The sequence below is a fragment of the Lissotriton helveticus genome, chromosome 3_2 (genome assembly GCF_964261635.1).
Source record: "Lissotriton helveticus chromosome 3_2, aLisHel1.1, whole genome shotgun sequence".
NCBI lineage: Eukaryota > Metazoa > Chordata > Amphibia > Caudata > Salamandridae > Lissotriton > Lissotriton helveticus.
The window spans coordinates 293967336-293994373 of NC_136062.1; the positions used below are offsets into that span (position 1 = coordinate 293967336).

Genomic DNA, 27038 nt, shown 5'->3' on the forward strand with positions numbered 1-27038 from the left:
GTGCTTATCCTGCAGCCCACGCCGAGGGGCTGATTCCGTCTGAAAACGGCCGAGTTCTGCAGCTAAGACCCCCTGCATACTCCGACGTAAATCCTGGAGGGCTGACGGCAAGAGGGTCGGAGCTACGCCGTGACCGAGTCTGGGGCCTGGTGTCACGCTGCAGACCGGGGGCTCGAGTGGCAGAGGTGCCCGGGAAGCGGAGACAGGAAGGCGGCGGTCCGGCGGAGCCTCCGCAAACCGGAAACGGACCCCCGCGACGGAGATCCTGTCCCCATAGATGCTGAGTCTTGCGGACGGCGCCCTGAGCACCCGGTTACCAGCGGGGGAGGAGAAGAAGGTGAACGGCCCTGCGCTGCGGCCTGGGGCTCCGAGGCGCGAACGCTGAGGACCGACTGCCTGCGCCGGCGGCGGATCCTGCCGACTGGGGCTCTCCCCGCCGGGCCCGCTGCTTCCCCGCGGTGACTGAAGGTGAGGAGCCTAGGAGCGAGGAGAGGGAGCCCCTGGGGCCCGACACCGTGCAGAGCACACAGAGCCACTGCTTGCAAGTGGAGGCGGACTGGGGCGGGTGGGTCCCATGAGCCCGCGACCGGACCCTGCTGTGGAGCCCCGAGGGATCGCCTGAGGAGTGACAGAGCCGAAGTGGCACAGACCCTACCTCCGCGAGGTGGGTCGGTGACTGGGCCGTGAACGGGCCCTGAGGAGTCGCCCCTGGGGCACCAACTACCATACGCCATCGACCGGCCCTCCTGTGCCTGCCCCTTGCCTCTTTATAACTGGGAGCCAGCCCGAGACAGTGCCCCATCGATCCTGCTGTCGATCTTGGACCGCCGGACCCAGCTTGGTGGGGGGAGAAACGTTTCGCCTACCGGGAGCCGATACTGGAAACGAGCTGGGTGCCTCTGTACCCTAGACCAGGTGGGAAACGGCACCCCCCACTCTGCGGATTTGCGGAGACCCCATTGGCAACTGCTGCCCCCGGGAGGGAAGAGATAGGAGAGGCCGTAGGGGACACTTCCAGGAAGTACAATACACGCCGAGCGGCCGAAACTTGCCCTGAGACGCACCCCTGCCGCCAACTGAACACCCGAAGTCTACCATGGGGCGTAAAGGGGTGAAGGCTTTTGGAGGGCAAGGAGGGGACGGACACGGGACCCACTTTGGATGCGGACCCGGCGGGCCCTGCGCCGCTGACATCGACTTCCACCGCCTCGGAGAACCAGCAAGGCGACAAGTTAGATCTCATACTTAAAGAGATCAGAGACTCCAGGACAGTGATGGAGACACAGATGGGCACCCTCACCACCAACCTTTCCTTGCTTAAGGCAGATCATGCGAAATTGGCGGATAAAGTCAAAGATCAGAGCCTGACGTTAGCGGAACTTACACCGACGGTGGCGGAACATACGGACTCCATACACTTGATCCAACGTCAAGTGAAAACCCTGATGGAACGCGTGGAAGATGCAGAGGGGCGTAATCGACGCAATAACATCCGCGTTATTGGCCTGCCGGAAAGAAGCGAGGGATCCCGTGCAACGGAGTTCATGGAACAATGGTTCCGGGACAACGTCGCCTCTGAGGGTCTGTCACCGTTCTTCTGTGTAGAGAGAGCTTATAGGATCCCAACTGGCCAACCGAAACCGGGACAAACACCACGGCCACTTATTGTCAAGATCCTAAATTATCGGGACAGAGACATGCTGCTGAGCCAGGCCAGAATAAAATCGGTCATACAGTGGGAAAACAAACTAATATCGCTGTACCCGGACTACACCACTCAAGTGCAGAAACAGCGGTCCTCCTACTATGAGGTAAAGCAGAGACTCCAACGGGCAAAACTGCGCTACGCCTTATTATTCCCTGCGCGCCTGAAAGTGATCCATGACAAAAAATCGCATTTTTTTGAAAGCCCTGCCGACGTGGAAGACTGGATGGACACGATGGAGATCGAGGACCATCTGGACCCGACGCAGACCTCTACGGATATTGGGTCCAACGAAAGCTCGAATCAGGATGGGACCGGGAAGGGCGCCCGACGCAATCACCCGAAACAGCGCAAACCTACCGCCCACCAACAGAAGCAGGGACAAAATGATGCAGTGGCAGCGGTGGGCTCCTTCAGGGAGGATCGAGAGACGATCAATTCGGACACTGAGGATAGCACCATCCACTCGGACTCGGACAACAGTATGGTCCTATTCCCGACAGTGACACCCAGAGCTGCGGACGAACTTATGGATAATGCCCAAGAATAAATCTTCCTGCGGCTCCGACCTGTGGCCTGAATACATCATGATATCCTTTTTTGTATGAACCGGGGGGTGGCGGAGGTGAGAGAAGAGGGACATTATGTTTGTTTTGATTATATATGGAGCCCTTCCCTTGCTGGATTACACTAGGTGGCCTGGCCTCAGGGGGGGAGAAGGACATCTGTCCGAGACTCGTGGGATGGGACCCGGGCACCTCCTGTGCCCCTGGGACACCTTATTATGACCTGTTGTCAGTATCGGAGAGTGGCCAGTCTTCTTCCCCCCTCCCCTCCCCTGCTCCTCTGCTTCCCCCCCCCCCTCCACGAGACGTGGCTACATATACTGAGCAAATATGACAGAACTCTCCCGGCGGCGCCGTTGAGCCGGCGACTTGACCGAGTATGGCTCTATGGACACGGCACTTGCTTGGTCTTTTTTTTTTTTTTTTTTTTTTTTTGAAAACCTTTATTGAAAATTATAAGCAAACAAATACGGGCCTACAACCCAGGGGCCGGCCACAACAACATTTAAAGCACAGTAGCAAGCAGTGAGGCGACTCAGCAACTTAATAAGACTAGCGCGATTATTACGAGGTACACTATAAACACGTGCGTTGCCGAGAAGTAGGATAAATGAAGGTTTAATTTTAAAAGTTTTTAAGCGTGTCCAAAACAACAAAAAGCAAGAAGGATCAGAGTCCAAACGATACATCCAGGACAAAGGTGGGCTACGGTCATCAGAAAAAGCATCAAACATTATCCACAAGACATCCGGCTGGGGTCAGATAAATCAGGATATATAACGAACACACAGTACAATACACCCCAGCCACTACCCATATCCCCCAATCCACCCCAGGACTCCAAGAAACAGGGAAAGAAAAGAATAAAAAAAAAAAGGAAAGAAAAATTAAGGCCCATAGGAACAGAAACGAACAAAGAAAACCCCCCCCACACCCCCCCCACCCAACACACATGCAGAGGCTACGGCCTACCCCCCCCCCTAGCAGTGCGTCTGTCGCCCCAAAAGAGTACCCGAAATGCAGAAGAAAGAAAAGAAAGAAAAAGAATCACAGAAGACCGGAGGAGGGCCAGAGAAAATTCAAAACAATCAGCACTTTTAGCCGCGGCCACCCATCCCCGGACCCCACCTCAGTACCTAACCAAGCTTTACCTCCAGCAATTGTCCATCACAGCCCCAGCAATACACACAGCAGGTCTCAACAAAAAAGGAGGAACAGTCTCAGCCCTGTCCCCTTCGATCCAGCATGACGGCGGAGTCCAAGTCTAAAACAGCTAGCGTAGGTGGAAAAGGCGACTGTAAAATCCACTGCAGAAGTCGAGGCACTCGAAATGGGCCACACCGGCTGGGAATTCGGTCACAAAAAGCAATAAAAGCCACTGCCGCTTGCCCGAAGATAGTACAGTGGGAAGCAAAACAAGTCCAAAGTCCAACTGCCGCAGCAGGCCGAGGCAAAGGCATCGAATCCAGGGTGAAGCCAAGAGGCACGCCATCAGAGAACAAAGGAAGTGGAAAACATGGCGTACGAAGCAGACGCGCCGGCCATCGAGAAAGGTCAGTACCGCCAGACCCCTTCAGACCCACTTCGGAGCGGACAGCAGCAGAAACTGTGGCCTGAGCAGCTATCACCCCCACGGGCTCCAGGGTAGACGAACCACCGTGAACAGAGTAAGGATGTGGCGTAGCGTGCAGCATAGAAGGGCAATGACGGCCAGCCGGTGAAATCGCATCAAGCCGGTCCCCCAATCCTCGGGCAGTGTGATGAAAGGCAACCACAAGATCCTCCAAAGCATTTAAGACATCACGAGGCCTCAGCAGTGTAACCGCAACGGAGGAGACAGCCTCGTCCCCCGCCCAGGGCGAACGGCAGCAGAGCAGTTCTGAAAGCAAGCCGCCATTCACAATCCTCGATGTACAACACTGCTGCAAAGGATCTGCGGGGCCCCGCCGGGACACATACATGAGGACAGCCGATCCTAAAGCCGCTTCAACTGTGGCAACGCCGGCGAACAAGTAGCCCTCGAAATGAGCAGAGGACTCCGCTGGTAGGCGCTGGGTGCCCAATGCAGAAAATGGCGTCCGCTATGGGGGAAGAGCAACAATGAAGCAGCTCCGTCACAGCCAAGCTGGGGAAGGATACAAAGAGAGAGCGCCGGTACAATGTTTCCAGGAGCATAGGAGCGCCGAGCAAGGGGAAGCGCTGCGGCGATGAACCCAGCGCAGCAATGTAACCCCAGCTGACCGGCTCCTCCTCCGCCACGGCGGCCGCTGTTGTTGTGGCCGTGTCCCGCCTCACCCCACAGGCTACGGCCCGGCTGCGATCCCTCAAAGGGCCGGAAAGAGAACAGGGACGCCGCACCACCGGCAGCGCTCGGACTGCGCCGGGAAGCAAAACAACGGGATCAGGAGCACTTCCCGAGTTAACTTGTTGCGTGAAGGCACAGGATATGCGGCAGGATTATAAAGAAAGGCACGAGGGTCGGCGGAGCCGAGAGACTAGGCGGCCATCTCGGCTGCAGGCTAGGCTCCTCCGGCACTTGCTTGGTCGACCCCCCACTAGCGTCTGCAACGTTACCTGTTTAACTACGTTTACAAGTTTACGGTTTGGCACAGCAGGGTTTAGTGGCTGCGCCTACACAGTTGGGGTTTGGGATAGGGAGGGTACTGTCTCCTGGTTGACGATGCAGAATCACTTGCTTGGATATATGGGAACACTCTTTGTGACACATACAGATGGATATGGCTGACGTTAAGGGAAAGTATAGACTGATCACCTGGAATGTGAGGGGACTGGGGGCGGTGCAGAAAAGGCACAGAGTGCACGCTTTCTTGCTTAGACAACAGGCACATATAGTGTTCCTTCAGGAGTCACACATGACACACTCCGAGACACTCCTACTGTGGAAGAAATGGAGGGGTACTGTATTCTCCACGACATACTCTGCCTTCTCCAGGGGGGCCACGATATGGGTACGTCACGGCACTCCGTTTGTGGAACTAGAGAGACGCACGGATGATCAAGGGCGCTATGTATTGGTGAGAGGCACCCTGGACGGGGAGGTGGTGGTCTTGGGCAGCATCTATGCCCCGAACGTGGACCAAGATAGATTCCTTGCTGCAGTGGGCCGGGCTTTGGCAGACTGGGTGGATGTCCCCTGGCTATTGGGGGGTGACTGGAACATGATCTTAGATGTGACCCTTGATAGATCACACCCCCCCCTCCAGGTGGCGGGAATACATAAACTATCAGAGTCTTTTGGGACATGGCTCCAAGACTGGGGGCTGGCGGACACTTGGCGCGCACTGCACCCAACCCACAGGGAATACTCATGCTACTCCCCCGTACACAACCTACATACCCGATTAGATAGATTTGTGTGCTCCAACTCCATCACGGCTAGATGCGTCACATCGGACTACCTGGCTAAAACGTTTTCAGACCACCGACCACTAATACTTGATCTACACTGGGGAAAAGTACCCTCGCCAGTCCATACATGGAGACTTAATCCCACGCTGCTCGAGGATGGCCCATTTAGATCACATATAGCTGACACCTTGACTGACTACTTTGCCACAAACTGGGACTCGGCGTCCTCGAACCTAATAGTATGGGATGCAATGAAGTCTGTAATTCGGGGGGCTGCTATAGGCCGACTAGTGGGAGCTAGACAGGAAATCCATGATAAATTATGCGAAGTAGAAAAGCGCTTGCGAGACCTTGAAAATGCGGCAGGGCAGGATCCCGACAGGAAAGCTGATCTGCAATTGTGCAACATTGAGCATGCTGAATTGCTGGAGACCCTGAGGGTGATGGACTATAGGACATACCTGAAACGCCAACAGGCGGAGGCGGACAGATCTGGTGCTTTACTTGCCAGACTGGTCAGGGATGCCCCAGAGAGCCCTACAATAACGGCTATCCGAAACGTAGCAGGCGAACAAGTGCATACACAGCTAGGAATTAACAAGGTGTTTAAGATTCACCTGGAGAACCTCTATGCTCCACCCCCTGTAGAGGCCGGAGACGACATGGCGGACTTCCTGGGCGAGCTCACGCTCCCAAGGTTGGCCCCGGGAATCCAAGCGGCCCTAGCTGGGCCTATCACACAGCACGAAATAAAGACAGCAATTCACACACTTAACCGAGGCAGGACCCCGGGCATGGACGGCCTGCCAGGGGAGTTCTATCAAACATATGCTGACGTGCTGGCCCCCGTACTGGAGAAAATATATAACACTGCATACGAGACTGGCCATCTCCCGGCTACCACCATGCAGGCCTTGGTGATTTCTGTCCCGAAACCCGGTAGGGACACCCTAGAGGTGGGTAACTACAGGCCCCTATCCATGCTCGCCACGGAATATAAGATCCTTAGTAAGGCTATTACCATGCGGATCCAGCACCACCTCCCTGGCTTGATCCATGCTGATCAATGTGGCTTCCTCCCAGAGAGAAGTACCTCCCAAAATTCGAGACGCCTCCACGCCCTTATGACGACTACCCCTCATACCTTACCACACGCTGGCTGTATAGCCCTGGATCTCCGCCAGGCGTTTGACTCCCTGACGTGGGACTTCATGTTCGAAGTCCTGCATCGCATTGGCTTCCCGGAGCCCCTCATAAAATGGATCCGCCTACTGTACACGGGCCCGACCGCTAGAACGCGCACGGGCAGACACACATCTGACAGTTACGAAGTCCACCGGGGCACCAGACAGGGCTGCCCACTGTCGCCGCTGCTGTTTGTTCTGACACTGGAGCCCCTGGCCATTGCGCTCCGCAATAGGGCTGGGGAGGAGGGCCTGCCGCTTGCCTTGCGTTCTGAAACCGGCACTTTACGATTTCGTAAATTTTTAAAGACTTACCTGTTCCCTGCCTAATGAGTCGTCTCTGTTAGGGCTGCTCTTTCTGGACAAGCGCTGGGATGCCCAAGGGTAACCACGCGTGATATAAAACTCATTAATAATAATAATAATAATACCGGTGGAGGGTACGAACCACATGGTCTCTATATATGCCGACGATATCTTAGTGTTCCTCCGGAACCTGAGAGGGGACCACTCACACCTGGCGTCTATCTTCAGACGATTCGAGACCATATCTGGCTTGGCTATAAATCCGGGAAAGTCTTTAGGGTTCTTTTTCCGGGATGGACAACAGCCCCCCCACATACAGTTCGGCGCCTGTGAAATCCAAGTGGCACCAACCACGTTTAAATATCTCGGAATAAATGTATACAGAGACCCGGAGGCCCAAATTGACGGTAATATCCGGAAGGCCATTACTGGCTTACGAAGTAGTATAGGCTTCTGGACGTCCCTACCCTTATCAGTTATGGGACGAGTGGCGGTCTCGAAGATGGTCCTGCTCCCCCGCATACTGTATTTTTTTGTAAACCTGCCGGTCCTGCTCCCGCGACAAATTTTCACCGCACTAAATACGTTACTGATCACCCTTATATGGGGCTCGGGGAGAAGACGAATCAGCCTTAAAAAACTGCAACTACACACCAGACGGGGAGGCCTAGGCGTGCCGGACCTGCGGAGTTATTACTATGCCAGCCAGCTCCAATGGTTGACCCGATGGGTGGCGGGCAGGGATCTCCATGAGATAGCTTTCACGGCGGACAAATTAGCACGTGGTGAATTACACTCCCTCCTATTGCCCAATGCTAGGATTCCCAGAGACTGCCACCCCCTCCTGCATGTGGCTCTGACTTGCTGGAGGAAAGCACTGTCATACACGGCTGGGACCTCTCCATATGCAGACAACATACCCCTACTGGGACTCCCGACACCACAGGGGACCCTAACGTTACGCAGACTACGTCCCTGGACGGAGGCCGGGGTGGACAGAGTGGGAGACTTGTTTGGGGATGATACCATGCTGGATCACGTCTCGTTTGTGCAGACCACGGGGGCGACTCCGCGCTTATACATGTTACACGCCTCAGTGGCGCACTTCGTGCGGCGGGCCTGGGCTCCGCACCGTACGAAACCAGAACAACACGAATTAGTGCACCTCCTACATTACATGGGCACGGGGGGACATCTGGTGAAATGGCTGTATGTTGGTATCAGAGAACATGTGACGTCGCCGATCACCGCACTTAGGGAGATTTGGACTGAGGACTCGGGGGAAAACATAACAGACGGGGAGTGGAAAATAATTTTGGGTCACCATAGAAGAGTATCTAGGAATGTTAAGTTTCAGTTCATACAGGCCATGATTCTCCATAGAGCATATCTCACACCTCAGAGACTTCATAGGATGTTCCCTACCGCCGCACATTGCTGCCCGAGATGTCGACAAGATGAAGCACATATCCTCCACATGCTTTGGACATGCCCGAAATTACATACTTACTGGGGGACGATCAAACACACGCTACACTCCATAACCGCGCTCCAGATCCCTAAGGGGGCGTTACCCTGCGTGATCGGGAATAGAAAACGACCCAAAACACGCAAAGCACAACTGAAATTCACGGATCTGGCACTCGTACTGGCAATCAGGGTGCTCACTATGAGATGGAAATCGCCCAGGGCCCCGCAGGTAGACATGTGGCGGACTGACTTGCTGAAATGGGGCAAGGCCGAATCCGCGGCGCTGCGAGAGGAGGAGAACAAGGGCCTTCGCAAATACCCCATAGCACAGGACTGGGACTCAATGATGATTGATTTGGAAGAGGTGGATCTGGATGGTGTGGGAGACCCGGAGGGGTGAACACATACATATAGCGGAGGGCGGCTGGGGCCCACGAACATCAGTACCATTCACAAGGGCCGGACCGAGCCTAGAACCTTTACCTATTTCGGGATAGCTTGAGATACATTGGACCGAAATGTAGAGTGCACGAGAAAGGACAACCAGGAGACGGGAGGGGGGGGGTGGGTGGGGGATAGAGGGCAGTTGGGGTTTAGCATATTATGTAAGCCAAGATTTTGATGTTTTGAGTTCACCACTGAAACTAATCCGAGATTGGATGAGGAAAACGATTCATGCTGGTAAAGATATGTTATGTAAAGGTCCTGATAAGGAAAATGGAAAAGACTGATGTGTAACTTGATGTGATTATGTACAGTAATGTATACCACCCTGCCACAGTCACGAATAAAGAGTTTAAAAAAAAAAAAAAAAAAAAGGAGTTTTCTCCTGTTTGGGGGCTGTAGCCAGGTAGGTGGCTTAGCATGGAGCTCCGGGTGACAAACTACATCGGAAACAGTCTGACATGCACCCATTGGAGCATCCATCTCATGAAATGCAGACTGAGGTATCTGGTGGCGGAGAGGCTCAGAAGAAAAGCTATGTGGGCCTGGGAGGCAGAAGAAGACGAGAATTGACTGTGGCCTACAGTGGCAGATGAACCACGGAGGACCGGCTGCCACTGGCGAGCCTGAGGCTGTCTCTCACCTTACCTGCCATGACGAGTGGGTCTATCGCTATCTTCTGCCTGGTGACAGTGTAGCGCTGTTCATTAGATTTATTGTAGCCTGCGCTGAGGCTGGCTGTGACATGCCAAACTGTTGTCATTTTTCCCCAGGCCCCACAATCTGCTCTCCTACCAACAACCACCCTTTGGTCCCAGATGCAGTGTGACTGGCATGCTGTCACGAGGCCTAGAGTGAGCCTTAACTGACCTAGATAGCGGAGCCTGGGCCCAGAAGATACATGGCAGATGGTGACCAACCCAAGAACTGTGCTTGTTCCACTTCTCCACAAAGCCTATTATATGCTGTTGTTTACTCTCGGTGGGGCTGCTTCCTATGCACAGTGTGACATCTGAATGGCTTGTACAAAATCTACTCTCTCTGTTCCTTACTTGGACACAAAGCCGCAACATGGCAGAGTCATCCTATCATCGTTGGCTGTAAATTCTTTTTGACAATGTGAGGCTTTTCCATCCCAAGAGGGATAATGGAGATAGACCCCTGGCTGTTGCGCTCCACCTAGTGAGATTCTGCTCTGATTATAGATATAGCAGGACTTTGAGTGCCACTGAGGGGCACAATGGGGACAGGTGACCAAAGGCAAGGCAAGCTGTACTTTTTAGACCACATGAACCCTGTGTCACACATATCCCACAATTGACCAGGAAAAGGGCATCAAATTTGGATACGCCGGACCCCAATGATATCACAGTCGCAATTTTGTTACAGCTGAATTCCAGCCTCCTCTCTATCGATGCTAGAATACAGCTGAATTCCAGCCTCCTCTCTATCGATGCTAGAATAGACTCTTTGACAAACTGATTGGATCATTTGACTGAACAGATAGACAGTCAGTCAGACTGGATGGTTTAGAGTGCAGGATTTCACACAACCATAGCGAACACTGCAACAGAGGTGGAAAGAGCAGTGCCTCTGATTGGAATAACCAGGCTCCAATTAGAGCATAATTAGCAGTACATGCCCCACGCAAAACCATCGCAGATCAAAACACAATGCTGGCAATGAATAAGGCAAGCGCCGAAACGCATCTGCCAGGTGTGTTTTAAATGTAATTTTGTCTTCCGAATGTTGGCAATAAAACTTACCTGGACTTTTCCCAATGCATGTGTCGGACCCGTTCTTTGAGGAAGAGGCGGGACTGGTGGTAGCTGTTAGTGCAGCAGTCGGCGCTGCATATCCGAAACGCCTTTCAGTTTGGTGCTCCACTGATGGCCGGCATCTTCATGTGGTGTTGCGTGCTGAATGCCTGCTTTGAGCTTTTTAATTGCATTAGACATTCCTCTTTTAACATAGGGCAGTTAACCAATTTCATCTCATCTTCTGTTGGTTTGGGTAAATTAGCCTTATCTTCATGTGGTGTTGCGTGCTGAATGCACACAGTGGCGCCCCCCCCCCCACCCAAGACTGTGTTTGTGGTATCGGGGAGAGAGCAGCGGATTCCTCCTGATTGGGACACCTCCGGGACACGATTGCCGCCATTGACGATTTTCCCGCAGCGGAGAGTGGGCGGACTCGCAAGCTGGCACAGCCGGGGCATTATTAGGTGCACGGACCGGTCACTATACCGGAGTCCGCGATGTGAGACTTTCTCCATGCTCTGTCTGCGGGAGTCATCCGGACGACATGCTGACGTGGGGACTTCAACTATCAGCAACCATAGCGAACACTGCAACGGAGGTGGAAAGAGCAGTGCCTCTGATTGGAATAACCAGGCACCAATGGGAGGCGGGACTGGTGGTAGATATATATATATATCATATGTGTGGGAAAGGTATGTGTGGTAAAGGCATAACATGGTAAAGGCATAACATGCTAAAGGCATAAGCATGATAATGGATGAGTAGTAAAGGTATTATGTGGTAATGACCGCGTTATAAAGGCGTTTTCCTGGTGTAAAGTATCATAAAATAGATTTTGTAATCTAGGTTTAATAATGAGATTGGTCTGTAGTCTTTTTCGGTAGCATTGCATCTTTACCTTCTCTGTGGATAACAGTTATGATGGCCTCTGCTAGGCTGCCTATGATTGGTATTAGCAATGTGATTAATTAGTTTGAACAGTGGTGGGATAATACCACTGGTAAATGTTTTTAAAAACTGTACTGTATACCCATCAGGGCCTGGTGCTTTACCTGCTTTGAGCTTTTTAATTGCATTAGATATTCCTCTTTTAACATAGGGCAGTTAACCAATTTCATCTCATCTTCTGTTGGTTTGGGTAAATTAGCCTTATGGATGTGTGCGTCGCTCAGTTGTTGGTCTATGGATGTATTGTTATAATATAGTTTTTAATAAAACTCTTTGGAAATATCAGCAATTTGATTCAGATTAGTGTTAACGAAACCTTTTTTTGTCCTTCGTTGTAGTTGAGTATCGCATCATTAAGTCTCCATAGAGTTTTTTTTTTTTGTTTAAATTTGTTTATTGGGATTTTACATTTCTTATTGTTTGTTGACTTTTTACATACTTCCAATGCATTAATACACAATTACAGATGGGTGTTGAGTGTAATCGTAAGCATACATTATTACTACTCCACAATATTATAACCATTTAGTCCGTAGAGAGAGACTATTAGGGAGGGTCCCTCCCGTTGTTTTGAACTTTTCCGCGATGTTGTCTCGTGTTCAGATTGAACTTTTCTCCGTTGGGCATGTGTGGATATTCCATTGTTGTGAAGTCCTCCCAATGTTATTGTGACTTGTCTCGTCTGTATGTATCCCCATCAGCTGTCAGCGGAATTATGTTCTCCAATTTGAACTTGTGAAGTTTCAACAATTAGGTTAAACTTTAGGGAAAGTGGGGGAGCTACCGGACTAAGAGTCTATAGGATCGATAGTGACAGTGGCATTGTTTCCTTATTAAGGTGTGGTGGTGCACATATGGAGGGGGGGGGTGGGAGTGTGGAACCTCATTCGTGAGGAACCCTAGTTCAATCTAGGGGGAGGGGATTCCATGTGTGATGTCCTCCCCGGGTTGGCTCCGAACTGGTGGGTCTTCCTATGGTGTTTCTGCAACGGATCTAACCGGAGATAATGGCGGGGTCTGGGGTTGGAGTCTGCGGGCGTCTCTGGCAGATATGTTTCACGTGTGAACGTGTGTAATAATTGTGCCCATTCCAATGAGATAGGATGCTTACGGGTTCCCTTTACCTCCTCTTCTCTGAGCATCTCTTCCTCTGCTCTGCCCCATTTTTTCATAACTCCTATCCAGGCTGCTTCCGGGGGTCCTGTTGGGGCCCGCCAGTGCATGGCTATCCCCCTTAACGCTAAGAGGATGGCGAGAGACATAAAGCGGTACTGTACTTTTCCGGTCTTCTGCCTGCGGAAGATCCCGAGAGCCCATGCTTCCCTTGTAGACATAGACGTAATATTAGTTGTTGCCCTGAGTGTCTGGTGTACCCTGTCCCAGTAGTTGTGAATGGTGGGACAATCCTATAACATGTGTTTGAAGTCCGCTTCGGAGGTTTGGCATTGGGGGCATGCAAAGTGTGTGTCTGGGTAGAACTGATGGAGACGGTGTAGCGTGAGGTACGCTCTGTGGAGGATATTGAACTGGATGTTCCAAAACCGCGCGTTCCTGGATACCTTTTTAGGGTATTCTAAGGCTGTGTTCCATTCTTTGCATTCAACACTCTTTCTATTTCTGTTTCCCATTTTTGACGCAAAGGCTGTAGGGAGGGGAGAATTAGATCCCGGACCGCTTTGTAAAGCCACGGGACTAGGTGTCGTCCTACCCCCATGTGCAAAATAGTGTGCATCACTTGGTGTGTCAGGGGTTCCCCTTCGTGCGGGTTCCAATACCGTCGACTGCTGTCTATAAATTGTCTGTGGGTTAAAAATTGCCCTGGCGGTAGGTCATTTTGTTTGGTCATCTGGGTGTACGTTCTAAGTTGACCTTCCTCGAACAGGGATTCTACCTCCATGACTGCCAGGTCGGTCCATATTTGGAGGGTGCCTGCGGTGTAGTATTTCTCAACTCTGGGGAAACTGACCAACGGGAGTAGGGGTGAGTACGGAGGTCTACCCTTGGACATGCGATGTATTCTCATAATACATGTGCGAGCTATGGACATCTATAGTGGCTGGGTACGCATGGGTTTGGTGCCCGATAATAACAGCCTATGAATTGCCGACAGTGGTGTGCGTCCCTCTGTAGTGGTGGTCTCCCCTGTATGGCGCCCTGCTGTCCAGTATGACAACCATTTTAGTTGGGCCGCCAGTAAGTATGCCTCGAATGATGGAGCCCCCAGTCCCCCGTCAGTTGTAGGCAGGTATAGTGTTGACAGCGCCACCCTGTGTCGGCCCCTCCCCAGATCAGCTCAGTGAGTAGGGTGTCTAGTTCCTTAAAGAATGTTTGCGGTGGTATAACTGGGAGACTAGTGAAGTGGTAGAGTAGCCGAGGGACCATTATCATTTTTGCCAGTGCCACTCTTCCTATAGGGGCTAGGGGCAACGTTTTTCAGAACGCCACTGCTGATCGAATCCCTGCCAATGCCTTACGGTGATTCCCTTCATATAGGTTCTCGGGGGTATGGTACAATCTCACTCCCCGATATCTGGGCGCCTCCGCGCTCCATGGGAGTGACTGAGTTCCCAGCTGAATCTCAAATGGGGCCATGTGTGGTTACGCACATAGTGCATAGGGATCAATGTGATTTTATGCCTGGAAGAGGCACCCATATGAATGTGCGCAGACTTTCTCATGTGCTACTTTAAACCCAAGACATGGCGGTGGCAACCTCGTTGGTTGCCTTGGATATCGAAAAGGCATTTGACACCCATCATGGGAGTACTTATGGGAGGTGCTCCGTCGAATGGGGCTGGGCCATAGTTTCCTGTCCAGGGTCCGTCTGCTGTATGTGGAATGCAGGGTGAGGGTGAGCATTGGACAGGTAATATCCAACTCATTTCCCACTCCTTTTTGCACTCGTCAGGAAGCCATTTGTGATACATTTAAGGGCCGAACTTAATTATTGAAGTGGGAGACATAACACTTGTTGTATCTATGTATGCAGATGACACCCTGCTCTATGTAACTGATCCGGAGAGCTCAGCGCCCCTTCTCCTGCAACTTATAGCCACATTTGGGAAGGTGTCTGGCCTGCATGTCAACTCCCACAAAACAGTGTTTTTTCCTCTGGCATCCCTAATTGACAGGGCAGAAGTCAACCTACCTGCGCTGGGACTGAAGTGGGAAAAGCAAAAGTTGCACTACTTGGGAATACAGATAACACACAACCCACACCGACAGTATGAGTTAAATATAAGAAGAGTGCTGGAATGGCCCAACAGCTTCCGTACAGTCTTGGAAAACGTTGCCCCTATCGGTCATGAGTAAGGTAGCGTTAAGTAATAAGATGGTCCTGCTGCCCCAATTCCTCTACACTATGCAAATTTTGTTCTGCGTCCTACCAACCCCCTTGTTCCGCAGGCTAGGCGGTTTACTGTCTGTCTGGTTTGGACCGGGAAGCATAGTAGGGTCCTCCTGGAAGTTCAGACGTTAGATCCCGAACCTTAAGCTATATTATTTGACTGCTTCAGTAGGCAGCACTGTGGTGTGACAGTGGCCCTAACTGGGAGAAGAGTCTCCTAGAGGGATCGGCTACCGCAGACTACCTCCCCCGGTAACTCATCCTAAGTCGCAGACTGCCGACAGGCACCTCCTCTACAGTCTCGCAGGTCGCACAAGCATGGAAGTCGGCCGTCACACACGACTTGAAACGAGCACCCTATGCTAATCTTCTGATCTAGTGGTTTACCCCCGTTCATGCGCATACAACACTCCATGGATGTTCCACACTGGGTAAAAGAGGGGAGTCAGAGAGCTTGTGATCTTATCTAAATGATGAATTCATGACAATGGAAGAGTTGGGGAGGCACTTTGGTATTCCTGGGGCAGTTCCTGCAATCTGAGAGTATGGCCTTGATAGTCAGGAAGATCTGGCCGACCTTCCCAAACGAGCCTAGCGTATCAAATGTTCTGAGGGAGATGCTGGACCCAGGGTCCATCAGAGGCATCGCCTCAAGGTTATATGCCACTCCAAAAAGAGATAGGCAAACCGTCATGACGTCTATGCGGGGCAACTGGCACAGGGATTTAACATTCCCTCTTTCAGAGGGGAAATGGAGTCATGCCCGAGTCCAAATGCAGGAAGTGGCAAGCAATGCCTGATTTAAGTTGATACAATTTTACAATTTACACAGAACATATCTGACTCCGCAACGTCTGCACAGAGTTTATCCGACTCGCTCCGATGGATGTGGGGTGTTCCAGTCAACTTCGAACACGTGACGTTGGCATGCCGAGTGGTGATACCTTTTTGGGAGGAAATGGTGCAGGAGACATAGAGGGTGACGGGCATAACAGTAGAAATAACAGTACATTATTGCTTGTTGGGATTGTTGCCACGCCCTAAAAAGAGTAGCAAGATGAAGTACCGGACATGGGACACCCTAGCACGTATTGGAGTCTTCCTGTGTCTTGTTCCCATTTTTCTTCCCTTGCCTCTCCTCTCTGCATCACTGTGCACTGCCTGCCCCCCCCCACTCTACTTCACCCGAGGGAGATTGATCACCCATTTTGGATGACCACTGCCTCTCACAGGGAGACGGGGTATCACTGTTGCACTGCAGATTTATTTGGTTTGTTAATGTTCTGACTCGGGGTATCACCCTGACGGTTCTATTTCACACAGATGCAGGTACTGTTTTCATTGCAAAACTGAATAAAGAATAAAAAAAAAAGGTTTGATATGATCCATCTTCCTTGTTTATCAGTTAGGTTGGAAGCCATATCTATGTTTGACTTTGAAATTAGAGTTACTACTCCTTTTTGCTTCTCAACGGCCAAGGTGCCAGCCAGATCACTAAATTGGTTATTTCTGAGTAATGAGATAGGTGTGGTATCAATCTTGGTTTCCTGAAGCAGGATACTATCGCCCCATAGTTCATGTAAGTAGTCAATGATTTTCTTTTTGTTTACTGGGTGGTTGACCTTGACATTAAGAGATGTTATCTTTATGTTCTGTCTAGCGTTTGTCATTGGTATAGGTTGGGAAGTTCTTAACTCCTTTTCGGAACCTAATGGTCTTGGCTAGGGCATTGTTATGTTGCTCATATATCTAAGGACTAGATATGGGTGTAACTTGAGATTTAACCAGCAGGTAGTTTTGAGGAGTGGGCATGTAAGTATAGTTTTTCATGAGGTCACTCGGTGTATACAAAATAATGCACAATAGTGTTAAGAGTGGTACTGCGTCAACATTTAGGTGTGGAGTGGTCACTCGCAAAAGGCAATACATTCTTCTTGAAGTATAGTTAAATAACTTTAGCAAGAACAAAAGTATTAAAACATGAATAAACTAAACATAGGTAACAAAAATTCCTTCCCTTTTCTCTGACTCGCCCACCTCAGCTCAGCTCGGCTCAGCTCAGCTCTTCATGAGCACACGAGAAACGTGGCTCATGACGAGCTCAGCTCGTCATGAGCACCGCGGCGCTGTGCGCCCACCCCCTACCCCCAGCACAGCGGCCCCGCAGCCAAGGGGTTAAACAGGTCTTTACCAAAGTCATGTCAGTGACAATGAGCCATCTTCACAGGTCAGGGAAACGTTTTCTCGTGCCTCGACGACTGGCTGTTAAAGGTGGGCTTTCCTCAAGTACTCTTGGGCCACCTGCGGAAAAATAGTGTTATTGTTGTCCACTCTAGGGTTTACCATCAGTGGGTCTTAGTCTCATCTTCAGCCTTCCCAGAGGTTGCCTCTTTTTCAAGGTTGTTTTGGACATAGTCACCTTGAACACATTTCCACCTCAAAAGCGAGTCTGGGTCATTTCGGGTACAAGAGCTACTGTTCCAGCCCTGATGGTTCTGAGGCTCTTTGGTCTGTTAGCATCATGCATCCTACTAGTACCTCATGCTCGTTTGAACATGCAGGCCTTTCAATGGAACCTGTGCCTTTAGTAGACCCAACAATGAGGAAGTCTCTTGAACAAGAACTTTGCCTCTGACAAAGTGGCTCAAAAGCTCGAGTGGAAATTGAAATCAAAGTGATAACATCTGCATTATCTCTCTGCTACAGAGGTTATTTTTATGAACAGGAGATTAGAGTCGTTTGGTCTCCGAAGGAGAAACACCATCATATAAATATGCTGGAGCTGTATGCCATTCAATCCAAGTAGCTCTCAATACCTTTCTGCCTTCTATTAAGACCGGTTGCTCGCTTGCAGACAGACAGAAATATTACTATGTACGATCTATATCACAATGGCAAGTTTCGTTCACTCCACCAACTCTTTTCAAAGTTACCACCCTCTCCTATGGATACATTCATATACATACGAGTGCGACAGGGCCTTAAAGAGTATACCCCTACATTCCCACTAAAACCCCAGGAGGTTGCCCCCCTGCATTAACTACTACTTACCGATACTGCCTCACACCTAGTCTCTTCACTCTATCATAGTTTATACACCGGCACAACTTCAGCCCCTTGCATTGCTCGGGATAGATGGGCTGCTGAGATCGGACAGGATATTACTGATCAACAGTGGACATATTTCTGTAATCAGACTGAACAGGTCTCATCCAGCAGTCGGTTGTGCATCACCCATTATAAGTTCCTACATCACACATATTATACCCCAGTCAAGCTACACAAATATAAATTACGAGACACTGACAAATGCGATAGATGTGGGGCGGGAGCTGCTGACTTTCTGCACCTCGCCTGGGAATGCGGCGCTGTCCAGTCCTATTGGCAAGTGCTCAGGGCACTAGAGCTAATGACCACCCTGAACCTTCAACTATCTCCCCTGTTGACTCTCCTAGGCTACACTGAGAAGTTTCCTTTGACATATCGCAAATTTATCTCATTTAGTCCCCTACTAGCAAGAAGGAGGGTACATGCAGATGGGGCAGGGCACCCAAATTTAAGTTTGGATCAAAGACATGCTCTTTTGGCAAGACCAAATTTACACATATGCAGAACTGCTCCCCCCTCACTCCCCCCCCACCACCACTTCATGTCCCTGTGATATTTGGATCCCCTCAAGATGTATCTCCTTGAACATCCGATTGATGCTACAAACATTCCACATACCCCTGCCAATGGTCCAGCTTAACTGACCGCTTGACACTATTATGTAGTGTATACACGCCTGGCTGTATAGATGTGTTCCACATACATTCAGACCCTTTCCTAACACAGTGCACGTGGGACTGCTGCATAGTCTCAATACTTAGAGATGTCAATTTTGTATTCTACTATTGCTGCTAGACATGTCTCTACCTATGTACTGTAATTATCATGCTGGTATTTTTGTTTGCTACTTTTTTGTGTTTGAATAGAACTCAATAAACAGAGTTTAGAAAAAAATAAAGAAATACTGCCATGTTCTGCAACAAGCAAATACAGACCGGTTTCGAACTAGTTGGGTCTCGTCAGTAGAGTGGAGCTTGAGTCCTACAGCACAATAAACACGGGACTCATATCTAGGCATATCCACTGCACTTAGGGTATTAACTGCAACAACAACAAAGTATTGGATGGAATACTTGAATTAATCTCTGCTACTTCCAGTAAAAACCTAATATTGTCAGCCATTTTCATTGTCTGAGGGTAGGGGAGTGACGAATGGGACACAATTGATGTCTGCGGGCAGAGGTGGCACTAATATGTGGCTTTGTGTCATGTCCAGAAGGGGACAGAGTTACGATGCAGTGTAACGGCAGGATCTATAGGCATGCAGAGCTGTGGCAAAAGTTTCCAGGAAATGTCTGGTGCCAGGGGAAATACACAAGGTGAGAAATCTACAGTCAGAGTTTCCACCAGAGACAGGGTTACAGAAGGTAAGTAACCTTTTCTGTGACACATGAAAATTCTAATGTAGTGACACATTGCTGTCTTGATGACATCGCTCAATTAAATGGGCACATGCAATGTAAAATGTTTACATGGTGCTACCATGAGGCAGCACTGAAAACTATGATGAATGTGGGCAGTGTCCTGTTGAGCTGCTGCTGTCCATATTAGGTTTCAATGGTATTTTTGTGCTCACTTTATTGTTGCATTAACTGTGTGCTGTGGATCTATAGAACACATATAACATATGTTTACTTTCCTCTAATTTTTACAGTAGATATGTTTTTCATTATGCTCCTTATTTGTCTAGGACAAGGTGTGAATGAATCCGTAAATTCTATCGAGCGGAGAGAAAACCTATGGGAGGAAACTTATACTAGTAATGAAGGTGGGAGAACCTATGGCCACAAATTTGGCATTACTAGTCATCTGGCGAGCCACTCAGTTGAGAACACCTCTACATGCAATGAGTATGATGGCAGTTTCAATGAAACATCAAACCAGGTGAAACCTCATGCCACCAGAACACTCCAGAGGCAGCATTCCTATATTGAACGGGTAAATCATCTCAATGAATCATCAGTCCAAGCTGCACACGGGCAAATGCACACTGGAGTAAAATTGTGCATTTGTAGTCAATGTGGAAAGTATTTTAGCCAGGCATCAAACATGATCACATCACAGCAAATAAACGCAGAGCCACCAAATAAATGTAATGAATGTGAAAAGAGTTTCAAGCAGTCTATAAGCCAACAACAACAGTTTGAAAAGAACATGGAAGAGAGACACTTCATGTGCAGCGACTGTGGAAAGAGTTTCAAACAATCCCGAAACCTCATTACGCATCAGAGAATACACACAGGGGAGAAGCCCTATGCCTGTGGTGTTTGTGGAAAAAGTTTCAGACAGTCAAAAAACCTGATCACTCACCGGCGAATACACACAGGAGAGAAACCCTATGTTTGCAGTGTATGTGGGAAGCGTTTCAGTGACATGGCTAATTTAATTACCCACCAGCGAATACATACCGGGGAAAAGCCTTATGCCTGCACTACATGTGGGAAGAATTTTAGACAGCTGCCACACCTTAGCAAGCATCAGCGGACACATGCAGGTGAACCCCAGATGGAGAGGGGAGAAACTCGAACGGAGACTGGGGACTCAAGTAGTACATCTACTTTAAAAACAGAGCTTAGTAACTTTATGCAGTGGAACTCTTTGCAAAAAGTAATTACTTAATCCTAACCACAGATAACTTGAGCTCGAAAGGCAGCTCAATATATGCCGCGTTCCCACCAGGAGATCTGTAGGTCTGATGCTCGAATGGTGACCAGGGCATCTCATCATCTCATATCATGTTGATATAATGATAGGCTTGGAGCTGGGTAAAAATAAAAATAGTGATTTGTGCAGTATGCCGATTCGGTCTATGGTTTGCAACTTTGCAATTTTCATTAGAATACCCAGTGACCATAGATGTCCATAGCCAAGACAGACAATACTGTTGATGTAAATATGTAAAATGTTATAAAATCCTATAGCATTTCATTATATGGTGTAACCCTGTTGTCATAATTCCAGCAGAGAAGCTAGAGCTCAATGCCCACGAGTTCTAACAAACCTCATACCCCAAAGGAGTAAATGCAGCAGTAATCTGTAGGCAGTTGCTCTTTTGACCTCCTTTTCGAGCAGCCTTAAATCATTCTAAGGTTTGACCAATAAAATGGACCAAGTGTGCCGTTTGCATATGCATATATGGAAAAAATATTGAGGGAGACACCCCAAATTCTGACTCTGGGATTTTTAAATACTATATGGGACAATTGCATTTGTGAGTATGTGAAGTAGTGCTCATGTAGTAATTCTTTCCTTACTCAAGAGCATTTATGAGTTGGCCCCAAAACATCTACAGTGGTAATATTCGTATACAATTAGTACAAATAGAAAGGGGTTGTGCCTTCTTTGCACTTTTAATATAGGCATTTGTACCTTTTGGGGCCAGTTCATAAAAGCATTTCAGTAAAACTTCTCTTGTATTATTGCTCCAAATACTCAACTTTCTTTGCAAATTGAAACCTATAAATTATTAACCAGTCTTCCGGAACTAAAGGGATTACAAATGAAACATTTGCCTCCACATTTCTAGCTGAAAAATCCTTGGAAAAGAATCCCCAAAACCCTCTGCCATTGTAAAGTGGCCTAAATCCTGCACAGCTTTGACCCGTGTTTCTGGGCTTCCATGCCACCAAATTCACCACTCATCTTCCATGCTCGCCAGGCATCTGCCACATGTCTGCCAAGTTATCTTATCTAGTTTGCTCCTAAATCTTTCCTCCTGTGCTGACTACATCACTGTGCAATATTGATTCATGATGCCATTGCAGACTGGAACTAAGGATCACTTTCAAACATTTTCCTTTCTCTGTAGCCATAGTCATAATTACCTTTGAGTGTCTCTGGTCACATTTCCTCTACTCTGTGACTATCAGGATGGGCAGAATTTACTTCTTGGATGGTATTCCAGGGAATTGGTTGGTTGTTTCCACCAGTGTCCTGGAATAGGTTTGTGGGACTAATGTGACTGGGTACAAGGCAGCCAAGGAAACGGTCTGAAATGCCAATTGGTCATTTCAGTACTGGTACTGCAAATCTCATAGCATTGGAAGAGAGTAATGTTAAGTTGTGTGTGGTGAACAGTGGCCCCCTCCGGTTTCCTTTGAAGAGGGAAAAGAAAGGGCACAAACTCTGCTGCCATAGGATTTGAAAGGATCCTTATCCACGCTTTCGGATTACTGCAACCGTGTAAAAACAACCTTCAGATAAATGGCTATTTTTGTACATCCTTGAAGATTATTGAGAAAGGTACCGTCACATGCACCTGATATTCGTTTAGTATGTGTTACATATACACGTGCAAGAATATATCTTGGAATGTCATGTGCGTCATTCATCTTATGTAGAATATTGATTATTATAGTTCATGCTGGTGGTGAAGTAGATCAATCATATTCTGGGAGCGGAATGGCACCCTCACTGAGGTCTTCTAACACAAAATATTGAAAAGGATTGGATGTCAAAGGAAATTTCCCAAAAAAAGACAACACAAGAAGAGAAGGGAGTAACTCCTTAAGTCTCATCAGACTTATGTATGTAATGCTCCAGGATTCCTCAGGCATTGGCTACATTCAAATCTTATACCTAAAATAGAGATGACTGAACCTCCTGTATGTGTGTGGTATTTCTATAGCGTAAACCTAGTCAAAAGGCAGCAGAGCAATGAATGGGAAGCAGGTTGATGGACATGGTCTATGGTGATTCATTTGAATTAGTCTCGCTTATGTATTTTTCATCGCTAGTTTTAATTTAGTCCCAAGCATAGTACCTGCTTTACAATACAACTGAAAATAATTGTGTTACTTTCAGTCATATTACCAGAAAGCGCGGTAGATCTATTAATTAATGCATCTTTTAGTATGCACTGTACTAACTATGTCAATCAAGATTTGCACACTAAATTTGCTAATGGGCCTGTGATTTCAGCTGTTAATCTAAGTATTCATCTGGGGAGAGAATACCCAACTAGCATCTTTCCCCTTCAGAGGTGCATTGCCATTCTGTTGTCGGAGTGAAAGAAGTAATGAGAAATATACTGGGGATTAAATTTGCCATTTACAGTTCGAATGTAGAACCACTGTACAAGCAGAGGTGTTGCTACGCTCCCTCACCAGTCAAAGTAAATGAATAATGAAATATCTCAAGAAAGAGAAATATCTGCATTATCGTTTCTTTTCCTGAAAGGATGAAGGAGTGGCAAGAGAATTTCTTGATATGGCATGACTATAACTTTTATTGGGCCTGGTCTGAATTGGTATGCATATATTGATTCATTCAGGTGCTCTTGGAGAGCATGGCTGGGAGGTGCAAACAGTCCTTCCCCCTCGATACTGGGTATTCTTATCACTTGTGACCAATCAGAGCCCCTTCCGCCAACTTCACCAAAGCATGCAGTGCCACCAAGAGCATGTCCTCTGCTCAGTTTAGGGGAAACGGGTGCAAAAGACGAAACACTATGAACACTATGAACAGGTGTAGAATGAAGATAACAGAAGGGAGCAAAAAAAAGAAGGCAAGTGGAAATCGAGTAATTCAGGTGAGTGGAAGAAATCTGGAATTCTTGATACCTAGAGGGAGGAGGTCTAATGGGGGGGAACGTATGCAATAGGCTGAATACAATGTGATGGAAGTCATTGAAAGAATGAAAGTGAAGGGAAAAGTCAGAAATCTAGCATGCAAAAGATTTGGACGTTGACGAAGAATGGTTAAACTGCCTTGATTGACAAAAGAGGAAAGATTCAGGAAATTAAGTCTTGCAATAAGGAGGTACTGAGAGACCATTCAAAGTTTTAGGCAGCACATATTTCTCACTCTGCTTGTGGTGTATTCCACTGAAGGCAAAAAACTTTTCCTAATGCACGCAAATAATACTAATGTGCTGTGGAAAATTCCCTTTCCATTGGTGAGATTGCCTTTACATTGTAAACATGATAGTTATCCGTGTGTAGAAAATGTGTTCTAAACTGCAGCGCTTGAGAGCCATTCTAATTTTCAGTGGAGTTCTCCTTGTTCGGCAAAACAGAGGAGGATTATCCAAATCCATTTACTAGAGTGTCTTGCATCCAGGCTCTAGCTCACTGCTGTGATCTCGACCTATATCTGGTTTGCAAAGTGCGGTACAAAATGTATTATAGAAGATTAATTAATGACGTCACATTGCCGAAACAAGCAATGGTCAGCCAACAGTGTTATGTTTTGAAGGGGCAGCAACATGTAAGAGTACATGAAGAAAAAACATTGAAATAAAGAGAAAAATCGACCAATTTTGGATATCTAAAAGTGTATGATGCTAAGTTTTAAAATGTACTATATTTATTGTGTATCACTTGAGGATCAGCTTAGTTGTAAAGATTTATTATAGTGGTTGCTATGATTTATGCTTCCCTTTGTGATATTGCATTCTTACTTGAACACAGTGTGTTGTATTTATATCAGTTTATTGTTTTTGAAATGTGGTAACATCCAAATAATGGGTTTTATTTTGGAGCTGCTAAAAAATAATAAATTGAGATTTACCATCCTCCAAATACTAAAACCCCACCTTTGGAATTCAGGTCACTAATTGAAATTCCCTGAGCAGTAGTGTTGGGGGTGGGTACCGATCATTCTAGCAAACTTGTGTGTTTTTCCTCCTAGGCAAGTTATAATTCGGCCAATTACTACGTGATCATTACATTTTGACATTCAGTATATGGTATGCTTGGTCAGAAATAGACGTACTGTGAATGCCTATTGCAAATTTACCTTTAGAGGCAAAGATTAGGACATCCGTGTAGCATAGTTGTACATCTATGATTGTTTAAAAATAGTTTCACTCTTTTTCTGCATTTGTTAAAAGTGACAGGAACTGTACATGTGGATACAATAATAAATACAACGTGATAGTCACATGATTTTTACGCATTTGTTACTTAACATGGAACCCATGTGACGAAATCATGATCCTTCTTTTACACCCACTAAGAACATTTTTGGACACCTCCCCACACATTGCCATGCATATGCCTGCTTAAAGGTGGCATAGGTTCATAAGTGCAACATCTGTAGAAAAGTTATTTGAAATGTTTGTAAATAGCCAGACTTGGTGGATGTTCACCACATTGGAAATGCAACCTGCCATGGCACTCTCATTAGACTTCTACCCTGAAACCACACTAAGCTGTCCAGAAAATGTGTCTTTTTTGCAGAAATGAGAGAATTCATAACCTATTTAACAAAAAGCAGGGTGTACACTTGAATTAAATCCAGTGTGTCATATTACTAGGATCACAGAAATATTATACAACACAGTTGTACACAATCCTAAACATTTAGAAAAGATCTGCAGAATCTGGATAGAATGGTTGCTAAATAAAGCATGAGCTAGAATCAAGACTGGCCGGCCTTGATATTAGCCAACCCTTGAATTTAGCAGTCTCCTAAGTAAAACATGGGGCATCTGCACTTTTGTTTTTATTTTAATAAAAAACAACACTGTCATGCATCTCATATTCCATTTAGTTTGCTCATATTCATTCGGGTTCACTAACAGGAAAAGTTACCAGTGAATGTAAGAACTACAGGAAGATATTGTTCTGGGATGGTAAAAACATACATTATTCAAGATTCAAGTTGACTGGGGTATGTTATTCTCAAAGTCATAAACCTAGTTCATGAAAGTCTGGGGGGATGCATCTCTAAAAGATGCATGGGACTACATTCTGTGTAGGAAATCGGTAATATCAACAATAGTTGAACATTTCATATTCAGGCTGGCAGTAGCTGTACACATGTCAACATTTTACATTAATAGTGTAAGTTTATGCATGGCAGAATACACTGATTGACCTCAAAGTTATCTGACTGGCATATTTTAATCCAATGTCAATTTACGGAACTAACTACATCTACCACTTCCACAATAAAGTCTTCTAGAATGGTTTTGTACCTTCAAACTGTTCATGCACTTTTCTGCTTGTTTAATTGTGATTGTTACATTATTTTATTAAAACAATTACCATGGTCTTTAGTGTATATATATATATATATATATCACTAAGCCTTGTAGAGTGCTAACATAATTTGGTATCTTACATAACCGTTTTCAGGTTTAATGCAATTCTGATCTATCTTGTGTCTCAATTGATATCTGGACTCTGCTTCTATCTCTCATAATCTTTTGGATATGATGGTTAAGCTGCTATGAAGGGAGAGTTATATAGAGGCTCATTATTTTAATTTAATTTGTGCTTTATGTGTTAAAAAAAGGATGCAATGTCTATAACCATTCTTCATGGAGCTAGGAGCAACAGAAACCAGAGGGTATATCCTTTGCTGTGGTGGAATTCCTTCTGTACACCTCACTGGTATACAGCAAATTTTGCAAAAAAAACAACAATTAAAGTATTTTTTTCTTGCTGCTATCCATTAATCTTTATCTGATTTGCTTTTATGTTTTTGTAAAAGTGTATAGGAAATGTTTTATAATGCAAATCGTAGGTTTTTAATTGAGGTGTAAATGCTTTTATTTTTTGTACTTTAAATAAAAATATTGAACTTGAAATAGTTGTACTATATCTAAAAAGAAAAAATGCAAGCCTCCATCTTCCCAATCAATCCCTGGCCACCATGCAAATTACATGTTATACTTGGCACTCGCAGTCCCATGCTCTGGCGAATATTGCAGTAGACCAAATCGTCAACACACATCTGAAAAACCCAAAGCCAGCAAAGGGTTCATTCGTTCTTGGAAGCTACAAGAGACCATAAGCTCCAGCGTCCTATGGACTGGCAATACAAACAACACACTGGACTTTGAAATTGGACTTTTGATGCTGGAGTCAGTGTACACCTTTAATC

At 47.2% G+C, this 27038-nt stretch overlaps 1 protein-coding gene across 3 annotated transcripts in view; it reads left to right on the forward strand.

Moving 5' to 3' along the window:
• Nucleotides 1-26733, forward strand: part of LOC144826671 (uncharacterized) — a 201854-nt gene extending 175121 nt beyond the window's left edge. For all 3 annotated transcript variants that reach the window (XM_078685266.1, XM_078685267.1, XM_078685269.1), the window contains one exon: nt 19897-26733. In XM_078685266.1, the coding sequence (XP_078541392.1) occupies nt 19897-20825 (929 nt within the window). In that variant the 3' untranslated portion in view covers nt 20826-26733. The remainder of the gene's footprint in view (nt 1-19896) is intronic.
• The last annotated feature ends 305 nt before the right edge of the window (nt 26734-27038 follow it).